Genomic DNA, 17,922 nt, shown 5'->3' with positions numbered 1-17,922 from the left:
TCCAGCCTCACTCTAGCGAAAGAGTGAGACCCTGTCTCAAAACAAACAAACAAAAAAAAATTCCAAAGCATCAACCAAAATGTGATTTTAAATGCACTGAAACTTTTTGGCCTTCAAGGCACAGTCTTTATTTTTGTCTGACATTTCTCATACTTCCAGCCACATTATTAAACTTTGGTAAACATCTGTCTCCTTTTCTGATTTTTAACACCCTCAAGGATAGGGACCTTGCCTTAGTCATCCATGCATCCCAAGAGCCTTGCACACGGACCTGGTATGAACAGGTGTTCAGAATTGCTTAGGGAAGGCTGGTGTTGAGAATGGTAAGAGTGATAGTCGCAGGCATAGTTGCTTAGTGATTTATTCTCCTCCTAAGCCTCCATCAGCAGGTAGAATGGAAGACACCTCCCACCCTGACCCCTTGGGCAGCCAAGGCATTATACTCCTTCACTGCCGCCTCTGTCTGGAGGACCCGCACATCAATTCCATGTTTCTTGAGGTACTCCACAGTTGATGGAGGCACCTGAGAAAAGAAAAGAGATGAATAAGTATGGGAATGGCCTCTCAGGGCTTCCTTTCCTGTTATAAGGCAAATTAAACTGACAACTGTCACTTCCTGACCACCCAGCATGTCACCAGTCCAAAATTTGGCAGTGAGCCCCAATGAGTCAAAAAGTCCTCTGGGGCAGGGTGTGGTAGTTCACACCTATAATCCCAGCACTTTGGGAGGTCAAGATGGGAGGATCGCTTGAGCCCAGGAATTTGAGGTTGCAGTGAGCTATGATGATGCCACTGCACTGTAGCTGGGGTGAGAGTGAGACTCTGTCTCAAAAATATAAATAAATAAAAGGCTTCTGAGAAGTTGACAGAGGTATCATAATACCCATGCATAAAGCTTTGGTTATACTAGTAATGTAACCTTGGGTAAGTGAATTAAATTCTCTGAGCCTTTGTTTCCATCTCTGTAAATTAGGATAATAACACCCAATTCATAGGGTATGTAAAATGTCTAGCATGGTGCAGAACCCAAACTATGTAAATGTTAAATGTCTTTAGTCGGTCCAACCTGAGTCTGAATTCCAACTTTATCATGTACCGACCAAGAAACCTTAGGCCCGCTATTTAAAGTCTCCCAGCCCCAACTGCCTCCCCTATAAAACACATATACTGACGCTTACATCACAGTGTTGGTGAGGATGAAATTAACTAATGTATGTACACTGCAGCTCAAATGTCTTCTCAGGCCTTTCTTGACCATCCCATAATAGCCCTTTGCAAGTCAACATTTTCTTCACAGTGTTTAATATTATCTGAAATTGCCTAGTTTTTTTATAATCCATGAGAGGCATGAACCTTGTTTGTCTAGATTATCTCACTGTCCCCAGTGCCTAAAATAGTGCCTGACCCATAGAAAGTGCTTAATAAATATTTATAAATGGATTTATAAAAAAGCTATTCTCCATAGGGGCAGCTATTATTAGATGATATTTTCCCAACTCAATGGATTATCCTAAATATTTTTTTTTTTTGAGACAGAGTCTCACTGTGTTGCCCAGGCTAGGGTGCCATGGCGTCATCCTCGCTCACAGCAACCTCAAACGCCTGGGCTCAAGCGATCCTCCTGCCTCAGCCTCCCGAGTAGCTGGGACTACAGGCATGCACCACCATGCCTGGCTAATTTTTTCTATATATTTTTAGTTGTCCAATTAATTTCTTTCTAATTTTTAGTAGAGACGGGGTCTCGCTCTTGCTCAGGCTGGTTTCGAACTCCTGAGCTCAAACAATCCGCCTGCCTCGGCCTCCCGGAGAGCTAGGATTACAGGCGTGAGCCACCGTGCCCAGCTACAGACAGGAATTATTGTAATGGGAGAAAAACTAGTTTAAATTTCAAAAATATAAATAAATAAAGGTACCTTCATCAGTAGGAACAGGATTATGGGACATCTATATAGAGGAATAATGAAGTAGATCTCCATATATTTATGTGGAAGGCTGTCCATAATGTAATAATGTAAGTGGGGGTAAAGGATACAGAACAATACATATAGTATTGATCCTATTTATGTAAGATGGCTTTAAGTGCATACATGTATATCTGTATGTATAAATGTGTATATATTTGTAGATGCATTCAGAGAGAGATGTAGGAGTATACACCAAATGTGGAGATTGGGAAGGGGAAATCTTTTACCTTTTTACTTCTACATTTCTACATTGAATCTTGAATCTTTTATAATCATATATTATTTCAGTAAGAAAAATAAAATGTTTTTTGAAAGAGGAAAGAAGCGTAACTTACATTGTCTAAGAAAAGAAAGAAAAATGTACTATAAAATATACTATAAAGAGGTAAAGTAGTATTAAAATATAAAGGACAAAATACTGGTAACTATGGAACTTGAGAAATTCTAAGGTTGAGGCATTTCCAAGAAACAGCTGAAATGACACAGTCTCTCAGGGTTAGGTAGACTGCAGCAGCCAATCCTGATGAGGCAGAGTAGTATATGCAGCCATTACTCTATGCTGGGTCAGCAAAATGAGGGTGCATGATATATAGAGATAAACTGCCAAGAAGGACACATCCATAAGACAAAGGTCCCAGAGATCCCCACCTGTCCTCAGGAATGCTGTGTACACTAATACCCACCTTCAAGGCCTCACTCATCCCTCGGCCAATCACAAGAGTCTGTACACCCTTCTCGACAACTTCCTTCACATCTGCAGGCTGCACACCAGGAGAATGCTGGATGTGGAAAGAGAAATAGACAGGTACCTGCTCTCAATCTTTCTTTGCAATAGGCATTCTTATGGGGTTCATTCATTCAAGAAATGTTTACTGAGGTTTATTCGGTGCCAGGTATCGTTCTGGGCCCTGGGATTAACTGAGAAGATACAGTGCTCCCCTTAAGGAGCTCCAAGTCTAGTGAAAAGTCAAGAAGATCAAAAAGAAATTTCAATAGTTTTATAAGTGCTTCAAGGTAAGTTCAGGGTATTGTGAGAACATAGAGAATGGGTACCTCATTCACCCCTGGGAGGTCGGGGCAGGTGGTCAAGGAAGGTGTCCCAAAGATACTGACATTTAAGCTAAAACCTAAAAGACACGCAGAATTATCCAGGTTAAAGGAAATCATGGAAACAACGCATTCCATATACAATAGCATGTATGAAGGCTCAGAGGAAAGAAAAAGCCTAGGGAAAAATACGTAATTTGCTGCAATGCGAGTGTAGAGAGGCAGGTGTGGTGGGAGCAGAAAGCACTTGCACACCATACTAAAATTTGGACTTTAGAAAATTTTCATATGAATCTCTACACTATTACCTTTTTCTGAACTTTCCCACTTAACCCCAGGAAACTTCTATTTATGCTTTCAATCCCACCTATTAGTCTGAAAAGTCTTCTCAGTCTTCCAAGCATATTTAAGGTGAGGTGTTCAACAAAGATGAATCCAGTATTAAAGGATGGTGGCTTCTGAACTATATCTACATCAGCAAAGGGGACATGGGAGTTAGAGTTTGGGATGTACAAGGATGATGCTCTCAGCATGCTCAGAGAGACAGAGCATTCCTTCTCTGACCCATATACCTCTCTCTTTTCATTCACTTAACCAGCATTTACTGAGAACTTAGTCTGTGCCAAGTCCTAGACTAAGCACTAGAAATACTGAGATCAACCAAATATTCCTTGGAGGAGTTTTACTCAGGTAAAGTTAGTGAACATGTGCAAATATTTACAATAGCCTGAGATAAAAAGAGCGTTGAGCATTTCAGAAGATGAAGTGAGTAAACATGACTGGGAAATTGTCATGGAAGACATGCTGTTTTTAGTGACTCTTGAAGTATGAGTAGTAGTATGCCTTTATGCCATGGTCGTAGAAGGGTTACATTCTAATCACAGAGATGGTGTAAGGAAAGAGCTGCTAAAATTATCAGGAAGATAACAAATGGACCAGAAGGGTTTTTCAGTTCAGAAAGATGGTTTAGATGAGATAGGACTGAAATTTGTATATTTATAAAAGGTATGGGGAGAGTGAATATGAGTTTTTCATTAAATCCTATAGTAATATTTACATTACAGTTTTCATAATACATCTATATAAATTATTTCCATGTGATCTGCATAATGAGCCTGTCAAATAAGCACAAAAGCTTCCATTCTCCTCATTTTATAGATAAGGAAACTGAATCTTATAAAAGATATGTAGCTTAGCCAAGATGACACAATTGCCAAATGGTGGAGCTGGGATTTGAACTCAAACATGTTTTACTTGTGGTTTAATGCACATTACTAGACTACTATACCCAGGGAGCAACTTTCTTGCAGCTTGAAAGAACTAAGCTAATGACCACATAGAGGAGTTGTGCATAGCCCAGTAACTGGCCCCTTGCAGGTACACAGTAAGTGTTAGTTTAAATGTAAACCTGAATCTTCCCCGGAACAATCTCTTCCGCAGAATAATCTCTTCTCTCTCACACACATGGACAGGAGAGTTAAAAGGCCAATAGAGGAGACACAATGGAATATTAAAAAACACATGATTAACAAAAAAGAGGGCTGGGTGTGGTTACTCATGCCTATAATCCTAGCATTTTGGGAGGCTGAGGCAGGAAGTTTCTGGGCAATATAGTGAGGCCTTATCTCTGAAAAAAAAAAAAAAAGAAAATAGAAAAATTAGGTGGGTATGGCAGTGTGTGCCTGTAGTCCCAGCCACTTGGGAGGCTGAAGCAGGAAGATCACTTGAGCCCAGGAGTTTGAGGTTGCAGTGAGCTATGATGGTGCCACTGCACTCTATACTGAGCATCAGAGAGAGAGAGAAAGATCCTGTCTCAAAGAAAAAAAAAAGGCAGGAGCAAAGAACGTGAGGACAAATAGAAAGCAAATATCAAGATAAAGATAAAACATTTAAACCTCCAAGATTGTCAGAACATAAAAAAGCATCTAACTAAATGCTGTTTACTTTAAAGACACATCAAAGAACAAGCCTGTGATTAAAAAGAAAAATAAATAAATTAAAATAGAAAAAAATAAATATAAAGACACAAGTTGAAAACAAATGGGTGACATAAGATATAAATGCAAACATGAAGCTTAAGAGGACAAATAGAAAACAAATATAACATAGTGAGACTCCATCTCTAAAAAAATCAACAACAAAAAAAACTCTCACATAAAGCAAATTCATTCATGTCATTCTTTTTCTTAACAGCATTCAGTGGCTTCTCACTGCCCTTAGAATAAATGCCAAGCTCCTTAACATGGTCTGTAAGTTCCCGGCTACCTCTCCAGCCTCACTGCATACCACTTTCTTCATGCTCCACACTCGGGTCACGCTGCCCTTCTTCCACTGCTTCAACCATAGCTCTTTCTCCCTCACCACTGTTAACATGATGGAAAGAAAATATACAGATCGGGATAAAATATTTGCACATCACATATCTCACGTAGTACTTGTATTCAGAATATATAAAGGAACTTTCAAAACACAATAAGAAAACAAGTGAATTTTTTAAATGGGCATAACAGTTGAAAACATAACCAAAAAAGATATATGGCCGGTCCCTTTGTACATGAAGACTCTCAATATCATTAGTCACTGTGGAAATGCATATTAAAACCACAATGGGACACCAAATGCTGGTGAGGATACAGAGAAATTGGATCTTTTATACATTGCTGGTGGTAATATAGAGCTACTTTGGAAAACAGTTTGGCAGTTTCTCCTAAAGTTCAACATTAATCATGAAACTCAGCAATGACACTCCTGGAAATGAAAACTCTTATTACAAAAACCTGTACCTGAATGTCCATAGCAGCTTTATTAGTAGTAGCCCCGAACTAGAAACAATCCAAATGTTCAACTGGTGAATGGATAGACAGATTGTGTTATAATTCAAACAGTGGGATATTACTCATCAATAAAAAGAAATAATTTATTGATACACATGCCAACATGGATGAATCTAAAATGTATTATGCTAAGTGAAACAAACAAGTCTCAAAAGATTACATACTATATGACTCCATTAATATGACATGTAAATTTTAATAAGATCTGTATATTAGCTAATAGCATTTATTAATTTCCTGATTCTGATCATTTTATTATGATTATGTAAGAAAATATTTTTGTTTTTTAGGAAATATACACAGGTATGTAGGAGTAAAGGGGTATAATACCTATAACAGACTCAAGTTCAGGAAAAAAAGCTACCTATAGATGGAGAGAATAATAAAAAAACTATAAAATATTAACATTTTGATCTGGGTGAAAAATACATTGAGAATTCTTTGTACTATTCTTGTAACTTTTCTGTAAGTCTGAAATTATTTCAAAATAAAAGTTTTTCTTAAAAAAAAAGTATAGTAGTATTATATAAGCAAGTTATATATTAGTAGGAAGAGACCACATACAGGTACACATACACACTCATCTGCTCCCTGATTTATTTAGCCAAGGAGACAGAACTTAACAGAAGCCCATGGCTACACAAAGCAGAAAAGATGCAGCATATCTTTGCTGGCTTTCCCCATGCCTCTTGATTCCTTGTGGAGCAGGCAGCTGCTGGTGACATTCTTCACTGTCAGTGTTCCAGAGCCGATAACAAAGCCAAATTCTCTCTCACTACTAGCCTTTTATTTTCAGGCTTATCTCATCAGCATCTTCCTGAAGAATTTACACTAAAACTTGTATGCACTCATGTTTAACGGAATATCAAAGAGTGTTCTAGGTTAGAATTCCTGTATGTCAAAGAGTGAACCAAACTGATCAGCAGCAAAGGTGCATCCTCATCTTGGGAAAGGATGCAGAGCTAGTGCCCAAGTGTCTCTGAACAGTGCCTCTGCCTCCAGCTTTCCCCGTTCTCCACAAAGATCACAAGAGATTTGGCGAAATTAGATTGTTTTCTTATAACAGTATTTAAGTTTATAACTTTTTAAAGGCAAAACAAAATAAGGGATATATTTTCACTTGATTACACCTAGTTCTTAAAGACTGTTACAGGATTGGATTACATGTTTTATTTTTTTTTTGAGACAGAATTTCACTCTGTTGCCCAGGTTAGAGTGCCGTGGTGTCAGCCTAGCTCACAGCAACCTCAAAACTCCTGGCTCAAGCGATCCTCCTGCCTCAGCCTCCCAAGTAGCTGGGACTACAGGCATGCACCATCATGCCCGGCTACTTTTTTCTATATATTTCTAGTTGTCCAGCTAATTTCTTTCTCTATTTTTAGTAGAGATGGGGTCTCACTCTTGCTCAGGCTGGTCTTGAACTCCTGAGCTCAAACAATCTCCCCGCCTTAGCCTCCCAGAGTGCTAGGATTATAAGCGTGAGCTACCACGCCCAGCCTACATGTCCTTTTTAGTTCTACAGCTCTGGTGACCAATCATAGAACCACCCTGAGCTGAATAAATATGATTTAAAAGCTTAATGTTTTTTCTAGAGATATGGTAAATATTTAATAGAATTATAGGTTAGGGTTGGAGATCTTCACCTTCCTTAAATAAACGCATTTACCTGAATTTGAATGATTCCTTCATTTAACAAAGAATAGCACCTACTTTGAGCAGCACCATGATCCACATACTCTAAGAGCTCACATACTAGTATAATGAAACAAGGCCACGGACTCCTAGAAATCAAGTGAAAGGTCAGAAGAGAGTGCAAATCCATAATCCTCTGGAGATTCAGACTGGAGACAGCCGCAGCCCATCAGAGTTGCTGGATCAATGGAACTCAAGTGATGAATATGGCTGTTGCTGCTTTACTGCAGGCCCATGGTGTTACGTACAGAGCAATGAAAGATAACTGCGATGTCCTGTAGGTCCAGGCATTGGTAGTGATTACTCTCGGTTTTGTGCAGAGGCCTGGGACTGAAGCATCAATCTGTTATTGAGGCGTCCTCAACCTCCCACCAGCTCCTCCTGTGCTTCCTCCAATCCCTTAGGGCAAATCACTAAGGCTCACATCCCTATTGAATGTCTGATTCTGTTCCTCTTGTCTAAGAGGCTTTCTGTCACATGTCCTAGTTGTAAAGCTTGTTTTTTCTTAGGGGAAAGCTATTAATTGTGGAAAAATATCCAACATTATGCCCGCTAAACAACAGGATGGCATCCTATAGGGCTCAAACATTGCCCCCTATTTTGTATTAAATTTGAAAAGAAAACATTCCTAAACTACACTTTCAAGGAAGTATTTCCTTCTGCCAAAATAAAGTATGCATAAATGGGTAGTAGTTCTGCCATTATCTGGTTACAGTTGCTGATAAAAGCAGATTCTGTGGGTGAAGGTTAAAGGATCTCTGGAATCTGTCCCCTGAGGACACTGCCTGAGTCACAGTCTCATTATTGCTTATCTGAATTAACAGGCTCTTAATGATCTTGCTGCCTCTGCCAGGGCAGAGGCCTGTTTCTGTGCCATAGGGCCCTGGCAGTCTGGTGAAGCCTCTGGCCCCCTTCTCAGAATAATGTTTAAAAATCTATAAAATAAATTAAAATATATGAGATTACAAAGGAAACAGATCTTATACTAAAGGAATTATAAAAATATTAAAAACAAATTTTGGGTCTAGTAATATATATGTTTCTTTATTAGTTTAGAAGAGAGCAAATCTTTTCCAAAAGCCCACTAGCAGACTTAACTTCCCATCTCACAGAGGCAGACTGCTAGTTGCTCTTTCAAAATCCATTCTGACCCTTTCCCGTGGTACATGGCTGCTAAGCTAGAGACTCCATTTTTTGCCTTTCTTGCAGCTAGTTGTGGCCATGTGACTGCTTTCACCAATATAAAATTCAATGGAATGTGAGCAGAAGAAATGATTCCACATCTGGGTTTGGTGTGAGATTTTCTTCTCTTTCTCCTTCAAGTTAGAATCCTGGCCTACCTACAACTAGTTCCCACCACTCAAATGCTCTAGGAGATGGTAGAGCAACACAAAGAAAAAACCTGGGTCCCTAAATGACCTTGTGCAGCAGAGATATCCACACCTCCTCCACCCTATCACCCAACTTAGACCGGCTGCATGAATTTATGAGAGAAATACAGTTGTATCTTCTTTAAGCCCTGGATTTCAGGATATCTATTACAACAGCTTGGCCTTTACACTAAGTAATACACAGACCCATTCCTAAACTAAACCTTGATTGGTTAGGCAAATCATTTGGGGCAGAATGAATGTTAGGGAGTCAACTACAGTAGACCACTACAAGGGACTAGGTATTATACGCAGAATATAACCCTATAGGAATTCAACTATGTGTTTCCAGAAAAAGAGAGAGAAAGGACTACTGAAATAGGGTAATTCAGCCATTCTATTCCAGGAACATATGCCCTCGATTCTGCATGAGATAGCAGACAGGTATCTGCTATTCCTTCCATTTCAATTTCATAGTTGCTGCTTCTAACATGAAATTTGACTTACTATGTTTCTAGTGTTTAAAACTACAATATGCATTTTTCATACAATATGGATCTAAATGCAAGGCAACTACTTTATCTGGTCCTCATCAAAGATAACCAATAAGTTCTAACACTGAAGGGATCTTCCTAAAGGATTTAGACTATAAGCACTTTTAATTTTAACTGCTGACTTTAAAATTTAATCTCTGAGTAAAATTCAAGTCTACCATATTAGCCTAAATAATCAGAGTAGCAGGATATAAGACTTGGAGGGACTTTAAATATCAATCTAGCCCCAACTCACTATATGATATTAGAGCCTCCTATAAAAATAAATGTTTATAGATATTGGTGACCAATTAAAGAGTTTTTCCCATGATCCTACTCCAGCATTTTCCCCATGCTTGTATGTTTAAGCATATGTTTTTCCTGCCAGTAAGCTAGTTACCCTAGTTTACCTGGGAAACATCTCCTTCAAGAGTCAAGTCAAAGATCACACCTTCTGTAAAGACTCTCTGAAGTCATCCAGTCAATTTTAGGTACTCCTTCCTTTCTACTCCCATTATACCTCTTGGTTCATCTACTGTAGCACTTATTACAATTCTCTTTTTGCTTAATTCCCCCATAGAGCTCCTTAAAGACAGAAACAAGTGATTTATCTTAAAGACAATGCCTGGCACCTAGTAAGCAAACCCTACATATTTTAAAATGTTGGATAATGATAATACACACTATTCCTTCATAGTGAATGAATGATGCTACATATCCAAATTGATTTTTGGATGCTAGAATGCTTGAGCATTAATGAAGGATTCCAAAAGGGTTTGAGAAGTCACCAAAATCTGTCATTCTTGGGAGCTTTCACCTTCTATTCTGTTTCAACTTTGACTTCAATAAAGAAAGCAATATGGAATACTGTTCATTTTTACTAACTGATTTAATCATTTCCACATTTCAAAATTGGCCTTCTTATAAACTGTGGGTAATACTAAAATATGGTACAACCCCTATAAACGGAATTGGGAAATATCTAACAAATCTACATTTACTTTTATACTTCAACCACAATCCTAGTTCTTCTCGAATTTACCTCGAAGATACACTTCCTTTTTTTAAAATTTTTTTTATTTTTTGTAGAGACAGGGTTGCCCAGGCTAGTTTTGAACTCCTGGCCCCAAGCAATCTTCCTGCCTCAGCCTCCCAAAGTGCTGGGATTATAGGTGTGAGCCACCATGCCTGGCCATGATACACTTTCAACAATACCAAAAACATGTACAAGGTTATTCATTATAGCATTATTTATAACAGCAAAATATTGAAAGCAATCTAAGTGTCCATCCATTAGCACTAAATTGAATAAACAATATTGTATTCATAAAGTGGATTACTCTGTAGTGGTTCAAAAAGAACTCTATGAACTGATGTCCTGATTTTCTGTATATATTAAGTGAATGAAAAAAAAAGGAGCAAGGGGGCCAGGCACAGTTGCTCACGCCTGTAATGCCAGCCCTGTAATCCCAGCGCTCTGGGATGCCAAGGTGGGAGGATCACTTGAGACCAGGAATTCAGGACCAGCCTGAGCAACATAGCAAGATCTGTTCTCTACAAACAACAGAAAAATTAGCTGGGTGTAGTGGTGCATGACTGTAGTCGCAGCTACTCGGGAGGCTGAGGCAGGAGGATCTCTTGAGCCCAGGAGTTTAAGGTTGCAGTCAGTGAGCTACAATCATGCCAAAGCACTCCAGCCTGGGCAACAGAATGAGACCCTGTCCAAAAAGAAAAAAAAAAAAAGCAAAATCACATTGGGAGAAAGGGGCAAGAGCAACTAATAGTCTCGAGTATTATTATGTGCTAGGTATTATGCTAGGTAACTCAGGAAGAGAAGAAAATTAACTTTTTTTAAGTATACACTATGTGAAAGGCACTAGGATAGATGCTTTCCAAAGATAAACACATTTAATATTAAAGCAACCCCATTAAGTACATTAGTTTTAGGCCCCAACCCCAAGAGACTGATTCAGCAGGTGAGGAAAGGGAGGAAGATACAGAATCTACATTTTAAATGAACACTCTACATGATAAATCATACTTTGAGAACTATCAGTTAAGAGAAAAGAAAGAACGAGAATTTACTTGAGCAAGGCCACTTGCATACATTTTAAAATTTATTCTTCCCAATCCATCCCTTACTCTTACATAAATCTGTGACAAACAGACACTATTCTCTTTTATAGATGATTAAACTGAGGTACAGAGGCTAAATAACTTGTTTAAGATTATCCACCTAAAAAGTGACAGTGCCTAGACCTATGAATCTAAATGTTTACCAAATATCTCTATCGAGATGCCCTAATATAAGTTCAAGATCAACATGTTCCAAAAGAATTCATCATTTTCTCTACCTAACCCCTGCCCCAAATATAAACACATCTGTTTCTTCCCTAAGTTACCCAGTTTCAATGAATGGTACCACCACCCATTTATCCATGATAGAATTCTCCCTTATCTGTTAAATCTAGTAAGTCACGTTACCCTGTCAATTTCACTTTCTTAACAGTTTTCAAATTTGTTATGTCATTTCCATCTATGCTACTACTAACTTAAAAATAGCTTCATTTATTGATTACTTACAATACACCTATCACTGTACATTAATCCTTAGATCAACTCTAAGAGGTAGGTGATATTGCTATCTTCATTTTACTGATGAAGATTCTGAAGCTTACATAGCTTTGATCCTATGTACTTTTGCCTCTACACAGATGAGTTCTAGATCAACACCTCAGTTTTTCTTTCCTCATCTTTCCCCATACCTCTCTCTCCAACTAGATGGAGAACACTTCCTCTTCCTGCTGACAAATGAAGCTAACAAGGTAAAAACTAAACTTACGGTAACCTTTTCCTATTTTCCTTTATCATCAATGGAACCTTCACAGTTGTGTAGTTTTTAATCTTAATAAGAGGAAAATATATATATATATATATATAGTCAAAAGGAACATTAAAGAAAGTTGGAATCTGACCTGAGTTTACTGTTTGATTTCACACTTTTCTAGCTCTGTGCCTCCACAAGTTATATAACTTCTCTGTGTGTAAGTTTCTATAAATAAACAATGAGGATAATGGTAATATTAACTCATATGGTCTTGTGTGGGAAAAATACAATATACGTGCTAAATATATTTTTGAGGGGAAACAAATCTCTCTAGTATGGAACACTGAGAAGTTCATGCTCCAGTATATCTTAAACCACAGTCTGGATAACCTTTGTCAGATACATCACTCATCCACATTAGTATCTGTGATGATTAATTTCATGTGACAACTTGACTGGGTCACAGGGTGCCTAGATTAAATATTATGTCTGGGTGTGTCTGTGAGGGTGTTTATGACTGAGATTAGCATTTGAATTGATGAACTCAGTAGAATGCCCTCTCCAGTGTTGGTGGGCATCATCCATTGAGGGCCTGAAAAGAACAAAAGGCAGAGGAAGGAGAATTTGCTCCTGCTTCACCACTTTAGCTGGGACATCTCATTTCATCTTCTCCTGCCCTAGGACTGGGATTTAAACCACCAGCTCCCCTGGTTCTCAGGCCTTCAGACTGAGACTGAATTATACCACTGGCTTTCCTGGGTCCCCAACTTGCAGAGAGCAGATCATGGTTGAGTCAATTCCACATAGTAAACCTCCTTTTATATATTTCGTATACATCCTACTGGTTCTGTTTTTCTAGAGAACCCTGACTAATATAGTATCTAAAGTGATTATAACTTATTCATTGAATAAAATATAAACTTAGCTCTGCATGTACAGACCCTCTGTCAACCACACCACTGCCCACTCTTGCACCTCTTCAGTGTCAGTCTATGAAACACTATAATGGAGCTATCTGGTTCAAGTAGGCCACAAGATTTAGGGCTTCTTATTCCGTAGCCTTCTCTCATTATGTCCCTTCCATTCCTTTCACCAATCCAGGTATATTCCATGATTTATGATCCAAGTTGGTAGCTAAGAAGCAACTAGGTGTCAAGATCAAGTCAAGAGTGCATACAGTTCAGAACCAAGGCATGAACAGAGAGTGTATTGGAGCTCTCTTTTATGTGGGTCCTGATTATGTAGGACTAACTGTTTACTATGCAAAACAATGTGATAGACTATACAACCTGAAACATTTCCTTAAACAAAATGTCAGATAAAAATAAACATCCTTTGAAATGCATAGCTGAGTTTACAAAAAGGAAAGGGAAATGCACAGAGGCCAAAAGTGAAGAGAGAGTTGGAAATCAAAGTGGTAAACTGATATTGAAGTTATCCTGGGGCATTTGCCATTCTCGGAGTCTTGCATTTTAACACCCATGCTGAGGCGGAGACAAGGTGGGAAACTGGAACTGAGACATCCTTCCAAATCTTAAAACAGTCTTCTTAAACTCATCTTGGTTGAAATGACTGACCCCAAAAATCCACCCACTGTCTCAGCCTTGGCTCTAGGTGGAGGGAAAAGTCTCCTCTGAGAATTTATAACCACAAACCTGCTTGCACATCAGTTTGGGGCTCAAATACACACTATTAGCCTGGTCTAGGAAACCCTCAGTCAAGAAATTAAAAGTATCCCAGATTGAGAATAATATAGGATGCCTAGAAGCAAATATAAATCTCCTTTAGCAGGACAGATCTCAAAAAAGGGCATAGTCAGACCATTCAGGATTCCCACAGATAAAGTTCTGAAAAACTATTGCCAACTTAGAATAACAAGACAAATTAGAATTAATATCAAGGACCTTTTCAGACAAACAAAAACTGAGAGAGTTCACCAAGAGAGCCTCACTACAGGAACTTCTAAATGATATTGATTCAAAAAGAAAGAAACTGATCCCAAAAGATCTAAACTACAAAAAGGAATAATGAGAAAGGAAACTGGTAGAGAAATGTGGGTAAATCTAAATACCTGATTTCAGCAATGTAAGGAAACCTCTGTCAAATTGTAACTGGCTCTATGAACAAATTTCAATGAACTTGTATGGTTTTTTTTATAATCTTCACCCTTAAATAACTTGATCTTTTGAAATGTTTCCCTGAAATGGTTGATTTTCTCAAGACAAAGGAGCTGAGATTCTGAAGTCTACCTATGGGTAGACTTCCTGACACGAAGATTCACCATCCCCCACAACCTGCCCCCAATGCACTTGGCCCCTAGTCAGTTACACCAGGACCTGCCCCAAGGCATGTGGTCCCTCCTTTAAAAGCCCATGATCTCCCTTAGTGGAAGAGTCAGATTTGAGGCAACTTGTCTTATTCTCCTGAGGGGATGTCTGTTGTATTAAAAAATGTGGCAATCCTCATTGTCTCAATAATTGGATCTTTGTATAAGGAACACCTGGACCTAGACCAAAACCCCCTGTGGTTTCAACAACAAAACCATTAGCTCATCACTAAAGTAACTGAGCAGACTTCAGCAGCCACACATGACAAAGAATGCAAACTTACGTGACGAAGAACATAGACATTAAAGAACTAGATAGGAACAAATTAATAACAATAAACGACAGCAACAAACCTTGGGAATGGGAAGGGAAGTTGATTTCCAGAGTTGCTACATTACATTATGTAAAATGTCCAGTTCTCAACCAAAAATTGAGAAATGTAAACAACAAAGAAAGACAGGAGGACATAAAGCAAGAGAAAGTAAGAAAGGAGGACCCATACAGGAGAAAAAAAAGCAGTCAACAGAAACTATCTCTGAGGAAGCCGAGATGTTGGACTTAACTAGAGAAAGACTATTAATCAGCTATTTTAAATATATAATAAGCACTAAAGGAAACCATGTTCAAAGGAACTATAGGAAAGTATAACACCAAAATAGAGAATACAGTTTGTTTTTTTTTTTGAGACAGAGTCTGGCTCTATTGCCCTGGCTAGAGTGCCGTGGCGTCAGCCTAGCTCACAGCAACCTCAAACTCCTGGGCTCAAGCGATCCTCCTGCCTCAGCCTCCCAAGTAGCTGGGACTACAGGCATGCGCCACCATGCCTGGCTAATTTTTTCTCTATCTATTTTTAGCTGTACAGCTAATTTATTTCCATTTTTAGTGGAAACGGGGTCTCGCTCTTGCTCATGCTGGTCTCAAACTCCTGAGCTAAAACGATCCACCTGCCTCGGCCTCCCAGAGTGCTATACAGTTTTATTTTTATTTTTATTTATTTTAAAAGGGTCTTCCGGTAAGGACCGGAAAACCTGCTAGACAAATTCTAAAAGAGCTGTAACATTTTTTTTTTTTTTTGAGACAGAGTCTCACTCTTTTTGCCTGGGCTAGAGTAAGTGCCGTGGCGTCAGCCTAGCTCACAACAACCTCAGACTCCTGGGCTCAAGCGATCCTTCTGCCTCAGCCTCCCAAGTAGCTGGGACTACAGGCATGCGCCACCATGCCTGGCTAATTTTTTCTCTATCTATTTTTAGCTGTACAGCTAATTTATTTCCATTTTTAGTGGAAACGGGGTCTCGCTCTTGCTCATGCTGGTCTCAAACTCCTGAGCTAAAACGATCCACCTGCCTCGGCCTCCCAGAGTGCTAGGATTACAGGCGTGAGCCACTGTGCCTGGCCTGCTTTTGTACTTCTTGAATCAAAGTTGTAAGTGTGCCCAGCACCCAGTTTGTGTACATTGTACCCATTAGGTATGATACAGTTTGGTTTTATACAATTCAGGGAGTCAGGAATTACACGTAAATCAATACATAGAAGGTGTACATGGTTTGGCTAGAAAAGGGGAAATATTTCCAAGGAGGGGCGGTCCTTACAGGGTATAAGTGGGTTTAAAGATTCCTTGGTTTGTAACTGGTGAAAGAAATGAAACTTTGTCTAAATGCTTGGAATGTTTTAAGTTAAGGTAAGGAAGTCTGTTAATCAGAGACAAGACACCAGGCAAATACCCAGACTCAAGGGATCTGTTAAGTAAATTGAGGAGCTGCAGGTGTGGTTCAAGCTTTGCCTAGCATAGTCTTAGGCTTGTTAATGAGCTGCAAAGGATATCTCCAAGAAGGGAGAGGGGCAGGATGAGGCATGTCTGACCTCTCTTCTTATGGCCAGCTTTAGGGTATTTCTGGGGACTCCTTGGCCAAGAGGGGGTCCATTCAGTCAGCTGGTTGGGGGGGCTTAAGATTTTATTTTAGTTCACACCCTAAAGCATACCAATATATTCATGATGGGGTCACAGAAGAAGAGAGATAAAAGGAATAGAAAAAATATTTGAAGAAATAATAGCTAAAAACTTCCCAAATTTGATGAAAAACAGTATACATGTCCATGAAGTTTAATAAAGTCCAAGTAGGATAAACTCAAAGATATCCACACCTAAACATGTTTAAACTATTTAAAGCTAAAGACAAAGAGTTTTGAAAGCAGCGAGAGAGAAGTGACTTATCAAGTCCAAGGGACCTTTAATCACACTAACAGTTGATTTAAAATTAGAAACCAAAGAGGCCAAAGGCAGTGGGATAGCATATTCAAAGGCTGAAAGACAAAGAAAAGAATTCTATATCCAACAAAACTATCCTTCAAAAATGAAGGGTCTACTTCTATCATTACATCATGAGGAGCTCCAGTGACCCACTCTAAGTGAAAATTATTAAAAACAACAACAAAGAAAAACCAAAACCAAAACCCACAAAAACAACAAGAAAAAACCAGAAAAGCCTCTGGAAATGGTCTTAAGAGCAAATAGCAAATGAAGAAACATCTATACATGAAAATCTATAAAAATTTGCTACAATGGACTGAATGTTTGTGTCCCTACGAAATTCATATATTGAAACCCTAATCCCAATGTGATGGTATTCAGAGGTGGGGACTATGGGAGGTAACTAAATCATAAAGGTGGAGCCTTCAGGAATGGGATTAGTGCCCTTATAAGAAGAAGCCAGAGAGCTAGTTAGCTCTCTTTCCATCATGTGAAGATACAAGAAGTTGGCTGTCTGCATACTGGAAGAAGGCGAACTCACTCACCAGAACCCAACCATGCTGGCATCCTGATCTCATACTTTCTGCCTCTAGAACTATGAGAAATAAATGTTTATAGTTTAAGGTACCCAGTCTATGATACTTTGTTATAGCAGCCTGAACTAAGACATTTGGTAAGACAGGTGAGAATCTGTGGTATTTAAATCAAGATTGCTATCTCGAGGCCAGGCGCGGTGGCTCACGCCTGTAATCCTAGCTCTCTGGGAGGCCGAGGCGGGCGGATTGTTTGAGCTCAGGAGTTTGAGATCAGCCTGAGCAAGAGCGAAACCCCGCCTCTACTAAAATGAGAAAGAAATTAATCGGCCAACTAAAAATATATAGAAAAAATTAGCCGGGCATGGTGGCGCATGCCTGTAGTGCCTGTAGTCCCAGCTACTCGGGAGGCTGGGGCAGTAGGATCACTTGAGCTCAGGAGTTTGAGGTTGCTGTGAGCTAGGCTTATGCCATGGCACTAACTCTAGCCAGGGCAACAGAGTGAGACTCTGTCTCAAAAAAAAAATAAAAAAATAAAAAATAAAAA

General features: G+C 39.1%; 1 protein-coding gene across 1 annotated transcript in view; it reads right to left on the bottom strand.

Annotated features, from left to right (window-relative positions):
- Positions 1–336: 336 nt before the first annotated feature.
- The window catches only part of AAMDC (adipogenesis associated, Mth938 domain containing), a 33,964-nt gene continuing 16,378 nt past the window's right edge, over positions 337–17,922 (bottom strand). The window contains exons 3-4 of the mRNA XM_012651005.1: positions 2,648–2,743; positions 337–523 (exon numbers count right to left, since the gene is read on the bottom strand). Of these exons, the coding sequence (XP_012506459.1) occupies positions 383–523; positions 2,648–2,743 (237 nt within the window). The 3' untranslated portion in view covers positions 337–382. The remainder of the gene's footprint in view (positions 524–2,647; positions 2,744–17,922) is intronic.

Source organism: Propithecus coquereli, unplaced genomic scaffold (genome assembly GCF_000956105.1).
Source record: "Propithecus coquereli isolate 6110/MARCELLA unplaced genomic scaffold, Pcoq_1.0 Scaffold344, whole genome shotgun sequence".
In the NCBI taxonomy this organism is placed as follows: Eukaryota; Metazoa; Chordata; class Mammalia; order Primates; family Indriidae; genus Propithecus; species Propithecus coquereli.
This window is presented reverse-complemented; position numbering and strand designations above follow the sequence as displayed.